Below are 19,238 nucleotides of genomic sequence, written 5' to 3'. Positions count from 1 at the left end.
GTTACGAGGTGCTGTCAACGGGTCCATCACTGCTGCTACAGTTCACTGCTAACTCAGCGTCCCCGGGCCAGGGATTTGCAGCCACTTATCATTTTCAACCACCTCCCGACTCTACCGCTGCTGGTAATTTTTAATACTGTTTTATTTACTGTGATACAGAATATAACAGACCACATCACCCATGTAATAACATAAAGAAATATATGTCAATTAATACACCATAAATTGCAAATTAAGTTAGTATATAAGCCGCTTAAACTATAAGTGTAACTTAAACAAAAAAATAACTTACACAAAATCAAAAAAGAAAAAATAGAAAATTATGGTAATGACACAACTTACTACATTTATGAAAAGGAAAATTGCTTACCACATTTGTTGATATAGAAATGGTACAGATGGTGAACATTTACTCTTATCGCCAATGGCCTGCTAACCATGAGACTTGATGTATTATATCTTGTGGATCGTCAATTTCAATTTCAAGCATTCCATAATTATTGTTCCCGAAATACATTAATACAAAATATTTATATTTGTTGGTAGAGTATTTAAATTGAATAATTGTAAAAATAAGAATGTATTAACGACTTTAGCATCAGGCATTTTATTGTATTTTTTATTGTGTTTTAAGGGTAAAAAATTAATAAATATTAATAAGTATTAATTTTTTTACCCTTAAAATATAATCGTGTTTAGCTTATTACTATTATAAGAAATTGCTTAAATTTTTTCTTAATGAAATGTATTATAATACATATATTAACAAGGAAGTTTGTACATTAAATATAGAAGTTTACTGTACGTGGCATTCAGAACCAGTATATATATATATACATATATTTACAAGTTAAGCAAATAAGGTTTGAATGGAGCTGGCGGACTTCCAGACGGCTTACAGTTTCCTCAACAGCTTATAACTTGTCCATACATATTTGAATTGTACCAATAAGTCTTAAGTCTCTAATAAATTATTACCACGATAAATGATTGGCTGGTATTAATTTCTAAATATTAAACGATTTAATATTTTAATTAGTCTTGTGTAATAATCAAAAGAATGTTGTGTCGTCAATGCATTTAATTCAGGTAACCGGTATAATATGTACGAATTTTAGCCGGCCTGTATTAAATAGAGGCAAGTTATAATTTTACAAATACGGTATAGAATAATTTGATTAAGACCATAATAGGTTCAAATAAAATGGCTTTATTTAAAATATATGTATGAAATTTTCACTGGGCCTTTAAAAAATTTAAAACACGACCTACAGCGTCAATGCACAGAATGAAAATGATGAATCTGTGATGCTATCTCTTGTTCTTGTAATTACTCTGACTCACTCACCATTCAAACCGCAAATGGGAATTCGGAGTATTCATGACACTAGGTGAGTGGGTCGTACCTACCAAGAACTGCACAAAGATCTACTACTAGTAAAATTAATACTTACATATATCTCGTATGTATAATACATTTTATATTCGTTTTTAATAAGCTTGATATAATATGTAGCGTATCATGTTAACATCTGCCAGTTTAAAAAAGGTATTTGTTCTATTATAAAATTTGAAAATAACGCCACCTATGAGTAGCATTTCGAACTTTTTACCGTGAGTTGATTCGCCCGTAACATTTTTGTCTACCAGCGGACGACTAAATATTTTTTACGTTTTTCAATAGATGGCGCTATATAGTGTTTTATTTTGTTTAGATTCAGATCGTCTTTTGAAGCTGAGCTTCGGAAAAGCATTCGAGTCTCTTGGGCCTGAAGTTAGCGCCACAAGTAAGTAATTACTATTTATTAAAATGAACTTAATGATATTATTAACATTTAACTTACTGTAATGAATTTAATTTCTGGTCTCACCTTCTATTTAGAGCATTTTCTGTTATTTTTATTGAAGACATTTTATTTTTATAAATATCTTAATATTTTTTATCAACATAGATTGTCTCGGAGTATTATAAGCAATATGACATATGATAAAGCATAGATACAATAAAATTATTCATGCCTTATTGTATAATCACCTATAATTAATAAAATATATAAAAAGGAGGTTTAAAAAAATAAGATAAATATATTGATAAAAGTACAGAGTGATCTTTATCAATTACTTCTTAATTTGAGGCATTTTTAATTGATGTGAAGGTGTTTACTAATAGGTAATAGATGTGTATAAAGTATTCATAAATAAAACCCTTAAAAATATTTGAGATACGTTTTTTTATATAATTATTTCAACCTAAGTCTACCATCGATTATATATTATGTAGATTCTATTGAAAAGTAGAACATTGAAAATACATATTGAAAATATTATTCAATTCGACGTGAATTGAATAAAATTTTAAAAATTGTTATCGTTCATATATTAATTATTATTATCATGTTTATTCAAAATCTTAATTCAATATAAGATCATATGCTTGTTGTTTGAAATACTTAACCTGAGACACGGCTAAAGGCGGTTTTTTTTTATAACAATAGTTGTCGTATACTTTTTTTTTTTGATTTTTATTATAATTATATTATTTATTATGGACTGTAGATCTTCTGCTTATTATTACGAAAAATCTCAAGGTGTTGTGATATCTACATATGTATATTATGTATAGTAATTTGCAACAAGTCTGCCACTCTAGAAATATGACTATACGTCTTACTGTGTATCAAATGTTTTAAATTTTCCCACGTTTATTTTGAATATATAATTCACGGCGGTGAAAGAAAACTTCATGAAGACACCTGTATTTGACACCGCGTTTAAGAATAAGCTACTAACCTTCTCAATACAAGCACACACCGCCCCTTGTGGTAGCCCCACAGTGGGACGATAACAGGTTGTTTCTTTACTTTTTTCTATAAAATTTCAAAAAGTACTAATAGTATAGTATTTTAAAATGCCTACCTACCTTCACCGCTCGTCTCGTTTAAAGAATATTGGATTTTTTAGAACAAAAACATACGTGTAGTTTATTAATTCACTGTATTTTATATATTTGACTACAAAAATAATGCTTTTATTTTCTTATATAATTACATTTTAGCTAAATCTTCAATACAACAACTGTATGTATTGTTATAAATATAGCGAATTTCGTGAGCTGAACTTATACATATATTATACGTAATGTAATCTATCATATGAATAAAATATTACGCTTTTTATCATATAAAAGGTTGATACTTTTCTTGTAAAACATTTAAATTTATTTACATCTTAATATGCCTATTGTCGAACATTGCATGTACACAAATATTACGTCTCGAAGTAACTCGAGGAAAGTATATGGAAATTACAAGATGTGTTTCTAGAAGTAACTAATCAATAACAAAAATACATTAAGGACACTTTCACACTGCTTGCGAGCATTCGGTATATGATTCAATCGATAGGGATAACTTCAGATCAATACAAATTGTTTTTGAACCAAATAATAAAGGTCTTATGTCGCTGCATATTCGTAAATGCGCTCCCATTTGTGAGAAAATAAAACAGACGGCTAGAATCATTTGCTTATGATTAAAATACAGGGCTAATTCTGAACTACACTTCTAAAAAATAAGAAAAGGACAATTTTTAGACTAGCCAACTGTATGGGGTTTTAAAGTACACTCAAGATTAAGCTGAAGATACTGCAAGCCAACACGATTTTAGAAAATTATAGTGCGCAACCAACGGCATAACGAGCTTTCTAAAACATGAGAATATATACACTCTAAATTCCCAAATTCGGCCACTAACTATTGAGAATTTTTTGAAATAAAAACTCAATGTCAGTTTTTATTGGCCCACACCGAGATTTGAAGCTAGGCTCTGGTAAGTTAGAGTTATAGTACTAGAAGGGCTGGTTGGCGTGGTTGGTAGATTCAGACCTTTCACGCTAAAGGTTGTGGGTTCGATTCCCACCCAGAACAGACATTTATGTGCATTAACATGTCTGTTTGTCCTGAGTGTGGGTGTAATTATCTATATAAGTATGTTTTACAAAAGAAAAGTAGTATATGTAGTATATCAGTTGTCTGGTTTCCATAGTACAAGCTCTGCTTAGTTTGGGATCAGATGACCGTGTGTGAACAACGTTGCAGGATATGTATTATTATTTATTTAAGTTAGTTATTAGTTAATAGATAAAAGAGGCAGCAAGCAACGTGAAACCTAAATACAACCCAATTTATGTAAACTATTTAATATCAAGCATAAGGGACAGCATCTTGGTTCGCAAGGTTCGTGACTAATATTTCTATCAGCGACAATATCTATGGGCGATGGTGGCTACTTGCCATCGCATAGCTTATTTAATCGCTCGCCTATCTAATTTATAAAAAGATATCTTCTATATAACATCAAAACATTATTAAAATTTGTAGTAATACTTGAAGCAAGCATATACACTACTCAAAAGATTAATAGAAAATAAATCAAACATTTACCAACAGATACGTGAGCGGAGTATAGAGATCGGATAGTGGAAAGTGATCAAGTATATTGATTGTATACAAACCAATATTATTTTTATTCACAGTAAAATAAGCAACCCGTTTAGTGAATTCGTTAAATAGGTAAGGCAAATAGGCTCTCTGATGTTTAATACCTGCCTATACCTATGCCCATAATTATGGGATCTTTGAGTCTGTTATGCCATTTACTGCCTTGGCGTAGTCTTTATTAAAGAGCAAAGATGGACCAGTGAATAGAACACTCGAAACTCAACCGAATATCGCGGCTTAATATTCGGGCGAGATATCGGACTTCATGTGCTTATAATTCAAATCACACTCAGCGGTGAAGAAAAACTTCGTGAAGAATATTTCATTTATGCTTTCACTTTTGTACAATAACTGTATTTCTTATCCATACTAGTATGTTTATACTGCATGCAACTAAAATTGCATTGATAATTACGATACAATTGCATAATTCCCAAAAATAAAAATAACATACGAATGATTTTTAAGCCTTAAGAGGCACGTTACCGTACGATACGTTTCTAGCAATCCTTATGTTAGAAACAATTCTCTTCATTTTAAAGCCAAGCAAATACAATTGTTTCTGCATTTTCTAACTAGGGTTAGTTGTAACAATATTTATTTATTTGACGTACACGAACTCTAGTTCACAACAAGCTCTCACGCAAGAATAAACCCATTTGTTCGTTCTCTTTTTTTTCACAGCGAGATATATAAATGTAAAGTTTTATATGCGACTTGTGGCTACCGTTGCATAATTAAAAAATACACCAACATTTTTAACTGAGTAAAACATGAATTGGCACTCGTTGTTTCAACTCGAGTGTCGAAAGAGTGATTTGTTATTGAACTCAATTAAGTTGAGATCTTAATACAACATTTTTGTTCGCTCTTAAGCGACTGATTATTTGTAAGAATAAATTAAATTCCAACTTTTTGGGCTAATAAACCCGGTTAGGTATTATATTCAAGAAACGAATATTTTTCGTAGCGTAAATTAAAAGCCAGTAAATATCTTGTAAGTGATGGTGCTCATTTGCCGGTTAATTAATACATATGTGGCTTTAGCTAAGCTTTTCATCAGGCTCGTGCAAGTTTTCTCAGGATATATTCTTTCAGCGCTAAACAAGCGCTGAATGCATATTTCTTTTAAAAAGTTGATTTTAATTGTGAACACAAATTAAACACATACTTTTTTTTATTTTGATTAAAACGAAGTCAGTAGAGAACTTCAATGTTGTTCAATTCCAGTCCAGTAGCGAATAGTAATAGTTAATCGAGTTACATTCACGAGTTAAAACAAAATTTTCACTCGTTTCAGTGGTTGAATCGGATTGATGATTTTTATTAATGTCGTGTCGTTTATGTTTTCATTTTTACATTACATGGCAAGAATGTCTGAATAAGTATATTATTTTGTTATTTGTATATATTTTTTATAAAATATTTATTTATATCAAAGTCAATTTTAATTTTATTTTAATACACTACATTAGGTATTACTTATTACTCTTCTCAGTATGTCGAGGGTTGGTTATAAAAGATCCCTTGTTGGGTTAAGTCCATCTCCGTATAGTTAAGTTTATTGCTTGAATAATAATTTGCGCATAAAGTTATACAACAACAACGAGATAGTTACTTGATAATTACGTCATAATTCACTTCATTTTTACCTTGAAAATCTCACACCTCTTTCTAAAAAATGCTGAAATATATATTATGCTCTCTGTTAGCGTTGGTTTCAAGAATAGGATTGTAATTATTTCTTTGAAAATTTTTACAACCGAGTTTTTAAAAGTAAGCAATTTTTATCAACATATTATGTTTTTTTTTTTTTTTTTTTTATATTCGCCGGGAGGGCAAATGACTCTACTCCACCTGTTGGTAAGTGGTAGTAGTGTCCAAACGCGACGACGGCCAGTACAGACGGGAAAAACGTTCTGCACTAGCCGCCTTCGCCTTGCCGGCCCGCAAGATGCCTCTTCACGCCTCGTTTGAAGGAACCCGGGTTGTAAGAGGAGGGGAACACGTGAGCTGGTAAGGAATTCCATTTTTTGGAAGTGCGACAAAGAAAGGAGTTGCCAAATTTCAAAAAGTTGTATGTGTAAAATGTAATTTAATACGTGAAGGTCTATTTTTAACGAATTAATACAGAGCAAAGTCAAATTTGATAGTATTTGAAAAATGGTCTTGCTATTTGCACTCTTGTAATATTCGTACCAACTTGCGCTCGGCCAGATATTATTTATTAATATAACAAATATCAAAAATATGTAAAATATACACTAATGTTTAATAATTTCTCTCTCGAAATGCATCCGAGCAAAATAGTGGAGCAGAATAAAACATCAGGCTAGCTGCTAAATAAATAATCAAACAAGTTGCAGCGAGCCTTGCATTAAACATTCCTGGACAAGCCCGCGAAATAGGTTACGAAAGAATTCTATCTTGATAAGAAGTTGGTGTGAAATGCGAATTAACTTAAGAATATTCATCGTGGAATGAGATGAACTGCAAGCTCTGTAAATTGTAACGTTAAATAAATTTCGATGTACAAGTTTCTAGACATGCCTGATGGCTTGTCCGGTTCTACAGATATTGAAATATCGCTTCTCTTACTATTGGCTAATATATATTATATATTCTAGTCATTGCAGCAAACTCTGATGGAACCAACTTAGAACGTTATCTTGAAAACTTTCATAAACTATTGCCAATTGATAAACGGTGACTTTCAAAACTTGGCAGTGATTGTTAGGCTGGAATTTTCATTGTATTATATTTAACTCTCTTAGTTTGATCCCGATTCATACTTCAACGTCATTTTCACGAGAGCTGAAATTTATTTCTATTCTTTTTGTTTTAGATAGATATATAATTATAACAATTTTCTCAATCTAAATTAACATTTAGAAAGAAGTAAATAAATAAGTTTGTCTTATTTCTTAGTACAAATACTCGCAACTTTAGAAATTTGCATTCGTTTTTTAAAACATCATTCGAAATATTTTCTCAATGGAACTGCTTTAGCGATTGGAATAAAAAGAATACCTCGTAAGTTTTTCTCCACGCCACAGATGATATACGGTCAAATGTCATAACTCTCGATAGAGATATAATATTAAAACAAAAATCAATTTGAAATTATAATATAAATTTTAAAAACCAAAATCTTTATATTTCGTTTATTTACGATTCCTACTGTATCCAAGATATGTATTCCATTATCTCTCTTATCCTATACTAACAAGATATCCAAGTGTGACGTTTTCTGTATTGTAGTTTCCACAATTCCATGTTTATCTTTCTATCTCGAGTACAGTATTGTTATTGGTTTATCTCTAGTTTGCCCAGTGAGCCGTTAGCGACGAAGCTCTAGCGGTAAAACCTTTAAAACGACTTTGCAATTTCACGAATGATTACGCCGCAGTCACTGTTTGTCCGTCGAATAAGTCCGGGAATGTTTGTTTGGTTCTGTTTTGTACGGTTTAAAATCAATATTTGTAAGGTTAATTCTAAAAGAAACAAAAATCTGCTTTTTCATTCGTTGGTTTCACTAATTTGTAAATTTTAGTCTGTAACAATGCATCGAGCCGAGATGGCCTAGTGGTAAGAACGCGTGAATCTTAACCGATGATCGTGGGTTCAAACCCGGGCAAGCACCACTGAATTTTCATGTGCTTAATTTGTGATTATAATTCATCTCGTGCTTTACGGTGAAGGAAAACATCGTGAGGAAACCTGCATGTGTCTAATTTCACTGAAATTCCGCCACATGTGAATTCTACCAACCCGCATTGGAGCAGCGTGGTGGAATAAGCTCTAAACCTTCTCCTCAAAAAGAGGAGAGGAGGCCTTTAGCCCAGCAGTGGGACATTCACAGGCTGTTACGGTAATGCATCGTTTGCTTGAAACGAATGAAATGTTTGTTTTTTTTATTACTAACTACTTTTAATTGTTGTCAATGTAGCATTTTTTTCACTAAATAAGAAATAAATAGAATATATAGAAAATATGTTTTTCGTGTTTCCGATTCTAATAGACATCTTGTCTAATACTTCCATTACGGGTGAAATTAGCTTCTGAGCCGGCGGTTCCTTTATATTCTAGATCTTTGCTATTTTAAGGTGAAATTTCTCTAATAATATTTTATGTAATAAGGAGTTTTTATTTCAAAATGAATCCGAGCAACGTAGAAACAGAATAAAACATAAGACTACATTGTTTTTATCTTAAAATATTTTTTTTGATTTAATAATAATTCCGTTCATGAAAGTTAATTGATTTAGATCATTTTCTGACATCAATTTCTCATACATTAAATCAATCAACAAATTATAAAACAATATGAATAAAATGAACTGATAAAGCAAAATTATTTTCAGAGAAATGAACGAAAGAACGAAATAGGAAAATTTTCGAAACAGATAATTATAATTGGAACTATTGTTAAAATCTGGCAGTGAACTAGAATATATAACGAATTTCAGTAACAACCCGCCGATGAGCAGAACGGTGCAATTAAACGAACTCTCAATAGAAGAGCCCTAACGAGGCAACGCGATTGCTAATAAAAGGTTTACCTTACAAATGCAATGGTGTCGCAAATTTTTGCGCTGACAAAGTTGTTTTCGGGTTTTAATTAAATTTTAAATTGAATTTTCTTTGGTATAAATTCGATATAAGATTAGGGTAGTGTTCAAATGCTGCCCAGCAAATATAAATGCTCACATTATCCGCACATGTACACTTACTTTTATTTTAGCTGTAATTTGAAATTCGAAATATCAAAACAATATGGATTACAATATTTTCTTTCGCTTACATGTTAAAACACTTTTTGTTTATTTCTTTATGCTTTCAGGCAATAAGTCCGCCTCTTGTTCCACTTGCATATTGTGGTGGTCAATAACGTTTTTAAATAAATAAATAAAACAATAGGTTAAGCTGTCTTGTTGGTCAAGTGGTCGAAATAACTGTACCACTACACTGGTGGGCTTTGTACAAGCTCGTCTGGCTAGCTACCTCCCACCCATCAGATATTCTACCGCAAAACAGCAGTACTTGGTAATATATATATATTGTAATTAAATATTAACAGAGAATATATAGTGAAAAAATATACAAATTAATTATTACATCTGTGACGTAAATTCGTTGCATCTATGCGACGACCGCGATCACTATATAAGAATTGTAACGGACTTTTAGGTGGGTCAGGGTTCGCGGTGAGTTGATTTTAATATTGATTTGGAGTTACTTAGCATTAGGCCAAATTCATTCAATGCATACTCGAATAACTGAGATTACCCAGATAATAATCCACGTATGATTATTAAAAATTATACAATTTAAATAGAAGGTATTTAAAGTTACAATTCCACTGAACTGTTTCGAAAACCACATTTCAATCACAGATCTGGTTTGTTCAGTGGGAATGAACAAAACGGCGTGATCTACCATCGTTGGATATATATGTATGTGCCCATAGTGTTTTATTGACCATGAATTTTATGGCTGCGTGTTTTTGCTTACACAATAACAAATACACTGTATTGGACTTTCACATATTATAATTACATTTACCAACATGATTTTGGTTAAATAATTACTATTATTTCGAATACGTCCCACTGCTGGGATAAAAACTTTTCTCCTGGATGGTTTGCGGGGTCCACCACAAAAACTTTTTGCTCCATTGCGGGTTAGTGGGGTTTCATGTAGTTCTCAAAGCGACACGGTAGCGTCCGCAAGAGATCCCGTGGCGCTCCTCGTTAAGACGGAAAGGATTTTTTAATGGATATTCCGCTGGTTTTTTAATGGGTATTCCAATATTCGAGGCGCAAACGGCGCCTTGGACACCGGCGGGCCCCACATACCCCCCCACTATTCCCGTCAGGGAAACGCGTAATGCGTTTTTCCAGCGTTAAAAAAATGGTTTCAAGTAAACCATTTTTTTAACGCTGGAAAAACGCATTACGTTCCATTTACATCCTAAGTGTTCCATTTACATCCGTGGACGAAATTAATTATAAACACAAATTAAGCCTATGAAAGTGTTGATTCGTTCAAATACAGATTTTTTTAAGCCGATCTGCGACGATAAGAGAACTAAATAAAACAAAATAATAATTAACCACTTAAAAATTAAACAAATTATTTTGACTTAAGCCTAAAAATATACAAAGTTAATCCAGTTTAAATACAAATTTTCTGATTAAAACATACTGTTTCGACCTTGGAATGAATACGTATAAAATTAAGTAGATACGAATATTTACTGAAATTTCCAGTAAGTTCGTTAAGTGTACGGTTACCACGAAATTATACTTTTCCGGACATGATATAGCTTGCAAATTATTTAAGATTTAATAAAATTTTCGAAACAGTATTTCATCCTATTACCGGAAAGAGTTTAAGTTTTACCGGAAATGATTATGATTAAAACGGATCGTACGAGTATCATCCCAAGTACCATTCGCCGTTATATTCGTAGTTTAATACTGTCAAGGCTTTGGACAACTATCCTTCATATCAATAACGATTAGATTAAATGAAGTAAATAATTTTAACAAGTCATTATATTGATTATTAATTGTGAAATGCATAGTGTGACAATTTATATAGAAAATTTGCTGGAGACGCGATCGTAATTTTAGGACAATTGAAATAATAATATTTACCATCGAATTGCATGACATGGATTCATTTCCATTTTCACTACTTATAAATTATTATTATTATTATTATTGTATTCTTCATATTCATCTATCAATGCTATACTAAACGGTATCATTTGTAATTAATATAATTCACAAAGCGAAATTCTATTATTGAAATATAACTTAAAGGAATTATTTTTCGACGTTCAATCTGCTCATAATACATCAGCCTCCGAATATAATACATACAATGTTTATTTATTTAGTAAACTACGAACAATTTTCCGATCCCAGTCCTACCATAATCTCAGATTAGCTGGATTCCTCATTTTATGATATTAAAGATGGTAACTCTAGTTTCGTATAGTGTTATTGTCCATACGTATGTATACAGTTATATTTTATTGTCGCATTTGCTGGCACGAGTTTGTTTCAGTGTTCCTGTTTGACTACTAAAATAGGAAGCACACGTAGCTTTGTTTTGCTTGAACTAACTTTTGTATTGAGTCAAAAAGAGATCAAACATACGAGCAATGAAGTTATACCTATTTATATAATACCATTATAACAGGACACCCATGGGACCCAATTTAGATCGATTAAATCAAATTATCAGTCAGTTGAACTTACTCAAACTAAACTTAGATACGTTTCATACAGACGACGTTCATAAAAATCATTTCTGTCCTGTTGAGATATATTTCAAACGATCATTTTTAGCTTTATTTAAATAAATTTGTGTTCTTAATTTAAATACAAGAAATGATAAAGCTTAGCTACCTATCAATTGATAGGACCCTCTTCTTCTTCTAAATAATCTTATTGAAACCTCTTTGTTTATTTTATTAAATTTTTATACAGTTATTTCTTAGTCGTAAGATGACATACATATATTTTTATCGATAGAACTGTACCTATATTTCCCAAGTAAAAACAACAGAACTGAATTACAGTATTTATTTCTAACCGCTATACATAATTCAAGTATTACACATAATTTCACTATATCAAAACATCTGCTCGAGCAATTATTATAAGTAGTAGGTAAATATTATACACATTTTATAGCATCAGCACTTCGCACAACTTGGCATTTAGTTAATTCCATCAATGCGCAAAGGCCCGCCGTGTTCACGTAAAAATAAACAATTTTAATGCTATTAGTCCCTTACGAGTATTATAATATAATTTGTATTAGTATATGTTAGCAAATGGTAATTAATCAATTGTTAAGTCAATATATTTTTATAAAATAGGTATCGTAACAGTCTGTGAGTGTCCCACAGCTGGGCTAAGGCCTCCTCTATCTTTTTGTGGAGAAGGTTTTGGAGTTTATTCCACCACGCTGCTCCAATGCTGGTTGGTGAAATACACATGTGGAAGAATTTTGGTGAAATTAGACACATACAACCAAACAACAAGAAGCGTCAGCCATCCATATTTAAGCCTAGTAACTTAATGCAATAAGCTGATTGTTATTATAATACTATCATAAGTGGTTACGTATCACTAGTAATAAATCCATCCCATTTTGAAAACCTGTAGGCTCCTACACCATCGACTACTCCTAACTACTCGACTAAGGCTTAATACGAGACGGTTTTATCTGATTTTGACTGCCTCGTTGGTCTAGTGGCTTGATGTAAGGCTACAGACCCGGAGGTCCTGAGTTCAATTCCCAGATTGGGCCAATAAAAATTTATTAGATTTTTCTGTCGGAAAATTCTCAGTAACAGCCCGGAGTCTGGAAGTTGGAAGTGTGTACACTCCCGTGGCTCGGAAAGCACGTAAAGCCGTTGGTCCTGCACCTGAACCCTTTCCGATCGCGTCGGATTACCGTCCCATTGGATTATGAGAGTTAGGGAAAAAATAATGCACCTGTGTTTGCACACACACTTGTGCACTATAATATCACCTGAAGACTTAAGCACAATTCTAAAAATGACTTTTATGAATATTAATGACATATTTGAGTAACTTTATTTAGCCATAATTTTGAATAAAATATATCATTTTCATTTAGTATTGTAGTATGTAGTATCACGATTAACCTGTCTACATAAAACTCGTAGTCAAATATATTAACATACACATAAACATAATAGAAGACATTTACGTACAAAACGACTTCCATTATAATCACTTTAAAAATGTTGCAAGCTGTTTTGTTTAAGAACGGTATGTTATTCAAAGGCTTTGCAAATTCAAAGTATGTCACAGAACTGAATATTCGATCCTCGCTGAATAATGAAGTGACGTCGGTAGTTTGTGATTGTTCTCCAGTGAAACGTATAATATATTATTCGAACCACAGTTTTATTTAGGTAAAATAAAAGTTCGACTAAGTCCTTGGTGCACATTTTCTTTATATTACCTACTTCTTCATAAAAAAAAATATTGTAAATATTACAAAATATTTTGAAGTTTTATTTATATGTTGATATACTAGGGAATTGAGATGTATGTGCCTGTATTTACGGTCAAAGACATGTATTTCTCAAAAATAATACAATATACTTAATATGAGAAATACAAGTTAATCATAAAACTATGTATATGTATTACGGAGCAGGTGTGTAAAAAGTTAATCTAATTTGTTAGAATCACAAAAAGGGTCTCGACGGTCAGAAAGACAAACGCACAACGAAGTAATCTTATAAGGGTTCCTTTTTTCCTTTAGAGGTACGGAACCCTAGAACAGAAGTTACACTAGCTCACTCACTCTTCTAACCATTTTTTGGCCTTTTTTGGCCTTCACTTTGAGAAGAAATAGTCTCCAATATCAGACATATTGCCTTACCTTCCAAATTGAAAGTTAAAACAAACACTTTCTTATGAATATTGTCTTCACCCTTCTATAGAATGTGCGTAAACTTGTCGTGCGTTTATGCGTGTTGTGAAATAATGCACGCATTCAGGCCTACTGAAGCTACGTTAGTGTTCAACCAACTGTTATTGCCCAAAGAGTGGAAAAACCTTCTTGTTCATTTATTCTAAGTGTTTATTTTGTTTTTTATTTTATTTTAATTTTTATAGTACAGGATACTAACGAAGAAATTTATATACAAAATAATTTAATGAATAAATAAAAAATTAAAATAATCAAAATGTAGGCAACGGGAATTATAATGAAAAATAAATGAAATGGCTGGTTCTGTTCTCCAACACGGACATAAAATATTAGTAAATAGTTTACATATAAAGCTGAACAGTTTGTTTGTTTGAACGCAGTAACCTCACGATTTCCTTACCAGTCCAGTATTAAAAAAAATATCATTCTACCGCCTTTTTATTCTACCACTTCTCACTTAGCTAGTTTAATTACATGTACAAGGGACCTAACATCTTAGTTCCCAAGGTTGGTGGCGCATTAGCGATGTAAGGAATGATGAATACTTCTCACAGCGCCAATATCTATGACCTTTTACCATCAAGTGGCTCATTTACACGTCCGCCTACCTATTTTTAAATAAAAGAATCCCAACAACTGTATATTCATCCTAGTGAACACCCATTGATCAAAATTCAACCGCAATTAATTGCTTATAAAATTGAGACTTGACATCATAACGCGTTTTTTTATATTAGTATTTAAGATTGACATACATTTAACGTAAATTATGAATGTTTTATATTTAATGTAATGTATTTGTAACATTGTATATATAATTCGTTTTTAAAATCCTTCTACATAAGACACTTTTACAATTACAAATTAAAGTTTTCTGTTCACGTATTAAAATATTGATAATAAAAACTAAAATAGGCATCATTCGTTGATTTTTTAAAGTATGAACGCAAAGGTTTTTCAACAGTAATAGCCTGTGAATGTCCCACTGCTGAGCTAAGGCCTCCTCTCCCTTTTTGAGGAGAAGGTTTGGAGCTTATTCCACGCTGCTCCAATGCGGGTTGGTGGAATACACATGTGGCAGAATTTCAATGAAATTAGACACATGCAGGTTTCCTCACGATGTTTTCCGTCACCGTCAAGCACGAGATGAATTATAATCACAAATTAAGCACATGAAAATTCAGCGGTGCTTGCCCGGGTTTGAACCCACGATCATTGGTTAAGATTCACGCGTTCTTACCACTGGGCCATCTCTGCATATAGATAGGTTTTTTAAACGACAATGAAAGTTGCTTGCAAGTTTTTTATAATATTATTATTTACTTCGGTAAATTCGTTTCGAATTCGCTTTCTCATAGCAGTAGTTAGGAATCATTATTCCACATAGTTCCTTTAACTTTACCATACGAAAACGAAGTACAGCCTTTGAAATTGGCAGTCTCTGTGACTTTTATTTGAGTTTTTCCGAGGCTTTTATAAATTTTCACAATGTCTACAATACACATGTGAAGTGACTGCTTGGAAGTTATAATTGGCGTATGAAAGTTAAGTTACGGCATCTGTTTTCAATCCGACCCAACTAAGCATTGTTGTTAAAGTAAATATGCTAAGTTCGCTTTTATGTACTACGTATCAAGAGAACAAAGTGAATATTATCTCGCTCTAACTAAATATGAATACAATTTTGATCTCGTAGTTTGTATAAAATATAGTTGTTAATATGTTGAAGGAATAGCAATCAGATTAATTAGTTTACATATCTTTAATCTAATATATACAAAAAATAAAGTGAATTAACACTGACTTGATGTTTATATATTTATGTAATCATTTTATAAAATGAAAACTTTTTTTTATAGTATAGGTATGCGGACGATCATATGGGCCACTTGATGGTAAGTGGTCACCAACGCCTATAGATCTAACCGGAACACAACAATACCAAATACTGCTGTTTTGCGGAATATCTGATGAGTGGGTGATACCTACCCAGAAGAGCTTGCACAAAGCCCTACCACCAATATATGTGTTATTGAATCAATAAAATAACAATATAATGACTAAAGTGTAAATATAATTTATAAAATAATTATTAAAGCGTGTTAAAAATATTAATTTCAAAAAATAAAATACTCCTGACTAAATATCGCATGTACATTGCACTTGTGCGCTATAATATAGTTCACAATTCTGTGCGCAAGCACAGGTGCACATTATATTACCTTACTCTCATAATTCGATTGGGCGTCAATCCGACACGACCGGAAAGAGTTCAGGCTCAGAACCAACGGCTTTACGTGCTTTCCGAGGCATGGGAGTGTACACTCTTCCGTGCTGCTACTGACAACTTCCAGACTCCGGGCTGCTACTGACAATTTTTGACAGAAAAACTCAATAACTTTTTTTTGGCCTGACCTGGGAGTTGAACCCAGGACCTCCAGGTCTCCGGCCTTATGTAGCCACTAGACCAACGAGGTAGTCATTTTAATGGCGACAAAACGTACATAATAACACAACTAAAAGGCTGCCTATTACAGTTATTGAAGCCGGCATAGACAACGCTTATAATCAACTAAATACAAATTGAATCCTCTAATCACAGCTTAAATATTTTAAGCAAACATTTTCGATTCGGAGTTAATTACAAAGCGGTATCAACATAGAGATTAGCTTGAATAACTGATGATATAACTAATTACTAACAACCGAATACGTAGCAGTTTATTTTATATGTAAACATGCATTAATATCTCAATGTTACGTGCAGTTTTCCAATTAGCTAAATAAAGCGTAGTGCTTTGAAGAATATTCCATAAAGAATCCAGATTTTATGTACAAATTTGTATAATTCGTAATGAAAATGTTAATTATCTTTGCATCGCCTTTTATATTAAATGTAAAATCGACATGTTTTCATTATCACTCAAACAATATTTATTTTAATTGGTATACATACTAACTAAAGGGCCACCTGATGTTAAACGGTCATCACTGCCCGTATACATTTTTTTTTATTTAACTTTGAATATAAGATGCCAATATATTAGCCAATGCACTACCATCCACACAATACTGACTGGTGGTAAAGCTTTGTACAAGCTCGTCTGGGTAGATACCACCCACTCATTATAGGCACAAGGGACATAACATCTTAGTTCCCAAGGTTGGTGGCGCATTGGCGATGTAAGCGATGGTTAACTTTTCTTACAATGCCAATGTCTATGGCCGTTGGTGACCACTTACCATCACGTGGCCCATATGCTCGTCTGCCTAATTATACTTTAAAAAGAAATACTATATAAAACTATTGCTTTTTGGCAGTAGAATATGTGATGAAAGGGTGGTACCTACCCAGACACTATTGCTCTGTTTTTGTCTCTTGTGTAATACCATAGTCCTTATTTAAGCTTTATCATAAGCCAAACTCTAAAACAGGCGTGACGAGTTTGTGATAAGAATCAACCTTAATCAAAAGGACGACAATGTGACACTACCCGAAAAACCCGAACCAGCTTTTTTACTAATAACAGTTATTATCTAACCCTAACGTACATATTATGACTGAAGAATAAAATGCAATTTTTTTAATTAGAAACCTTGCCAACGCCTACACGTATTTAATTTAAGACAAAGGCAATGAGGTAGTGTAATGTACTCCCATCTGAAATACATCATGTATTTTCATTTACAAAATTTTCACAAAGACGATTTCGCAACTTTGTTATTTTTTCAGATTACTAACTTTATACTTAATTTTACTTTCTACATATGTTTGTAAATTACTTCTTAATTATATTGTTTACTTATGTCTCGTTATATGTGTGGTACTTGATATATATTTTGGTCACGATGGTCATTAATGGTATAAAAAGGTATGCGTCCTTGGTTCACATGGTGCGCGCCAGCTCCAACAAAATTGCTAACAGACTAGACTGTATATTTATAAACCGCTGTTGTATAGTTTTAGCTGGACCAATAAATTGTATATGTAGTAGATAGTAGTGTTTATTTTTTTGTTTAGTTAAAACCGTGTTCTTTTTTTTGTAATTTTATACATGTCTTCTGTTACTTGAATAAATAAATTATTATTATTAATAATAAAAAGGAGATTATATTAATTACGCACGGGAGACGTAAATGCTCAAGTGTGTGCAAACGTAAGCGACTCTTTATTCTAGTGTCACTCTCATAACTATATCAACAACGCGGTCAGTTTATATTTTATTATATACACAGCAGTAATCTGATATGTTTTACAAGCTTCTTTCCTTGGCATTGAGGAAATTACTACTCAATCATAATATCACTCTACGCATGCATTTTACATAGTACAATAATAAATATAAACCTTAATAATTCCGTACTCATTTTTGTGTTTACAATAAAGCTGCTTATTATTAATAATTATTATTATTACTTATTTTATCAAAATGTATAACGTGAACGCTGAAATTGCTGACTCTTTAAAATATCATGATCGATAACATGGCTGAAAACATTAATAACTTTCTGCACTGATGCGCTATTTTATTTATTGGACTGTTATCAGGAATAATGGACAAATAACCCAAAATTTAATAGCATTTTTGTAATAACATCGGTTGATTGGATTCATTCAAAGCTTAGATATTGGATTTCTGTTATTGAGTTCGATTCTATTGTTATTGTATTCATTATGTATACTGCTGAAAAATAAAAAAGGCTACAAAAATAACACATACTCGTAATAAACGCACGCTAAGGTATTTTATATTTTTTAATTGTAGAATATCATTATTAAATAGTAGGACTAACTTAAAGCCGTACTGAACGAAACGCAACAAGATTCATTAAAATCGGTTTATAAATAAAAAAGATATACTCAAACATAAACACCTAACGAATAACACTCTTACTTGGAGGTAGGTTAGGAATATCACTCATTAAGAGTGTAATGTCACTCAATTGTTGGTGGTCGGTGATTATACAAACAGTAAAAAGCATTGTTGTGTTTCGGGCTGAAGGGTGAGTGGCCCAGTATAAATGCAAGCACCAGAGATTTCAGTTTTCAGTTTCAGTTCCTAAGATTGGTGGAGCATTGACGATGTAAGGAGTGGTTAATCTTATATATATTATAGAATTTATTTAATATTAAATAAATGAAAAATTTAAAACACCAAAAATTAAGCTAAATAATAATAATAAAAAATGTATGACATACTTTGTATAATTTAGTATGAGACTTGAACTTAGCCCATTAAGCAAAGA

At 32.1% G+C, this 19,238-nt stretch overlaps 1 protein-coding gene across 1 annotated transcript in view; it reads left to right on the top strand.

Annotated features, from left to right (window-relative positions):
• Positions 1-19,238, top strand: part of LOC126772801 (suppressor of lurcher protein 1) — a 216,313-nt gene that overhangs the window by 158,030 nt on the left and 39,045 nt on the right. Inside the window, exons 8-9 of the mRNA XM_050493387.1 lie at positions 1-123; positions 1,716-1,787. Coding sequence (XP_050349344.1) covers positions 1-123; positions 1,716-1,787 — 195 coding nt within the window. The remainder of the gene's footprint in view (positions 124-1,715; positions 1,788-19,238) is intronic.

This window comes from Nymphalis io, chromosome 13 (genome assembly GCF_905147045.1).
Source record: "Nymphalis io chromosome 13, ilAglIoxx1.1, whole genome shotgun sequence".
Taxonomy (NCBI): domain Eukaryota; kingdom Metazoa; phylum Arthropoda; class Insecta; order Lepidoptera; family Nymphalidae; genus Nymphalis; species Nymphalis io.
The sequence above is the reverse complement of the archived record's forward strand: the minus strand, read 5'-3'. Positions and strand labels throughout refer to the sequence as shown.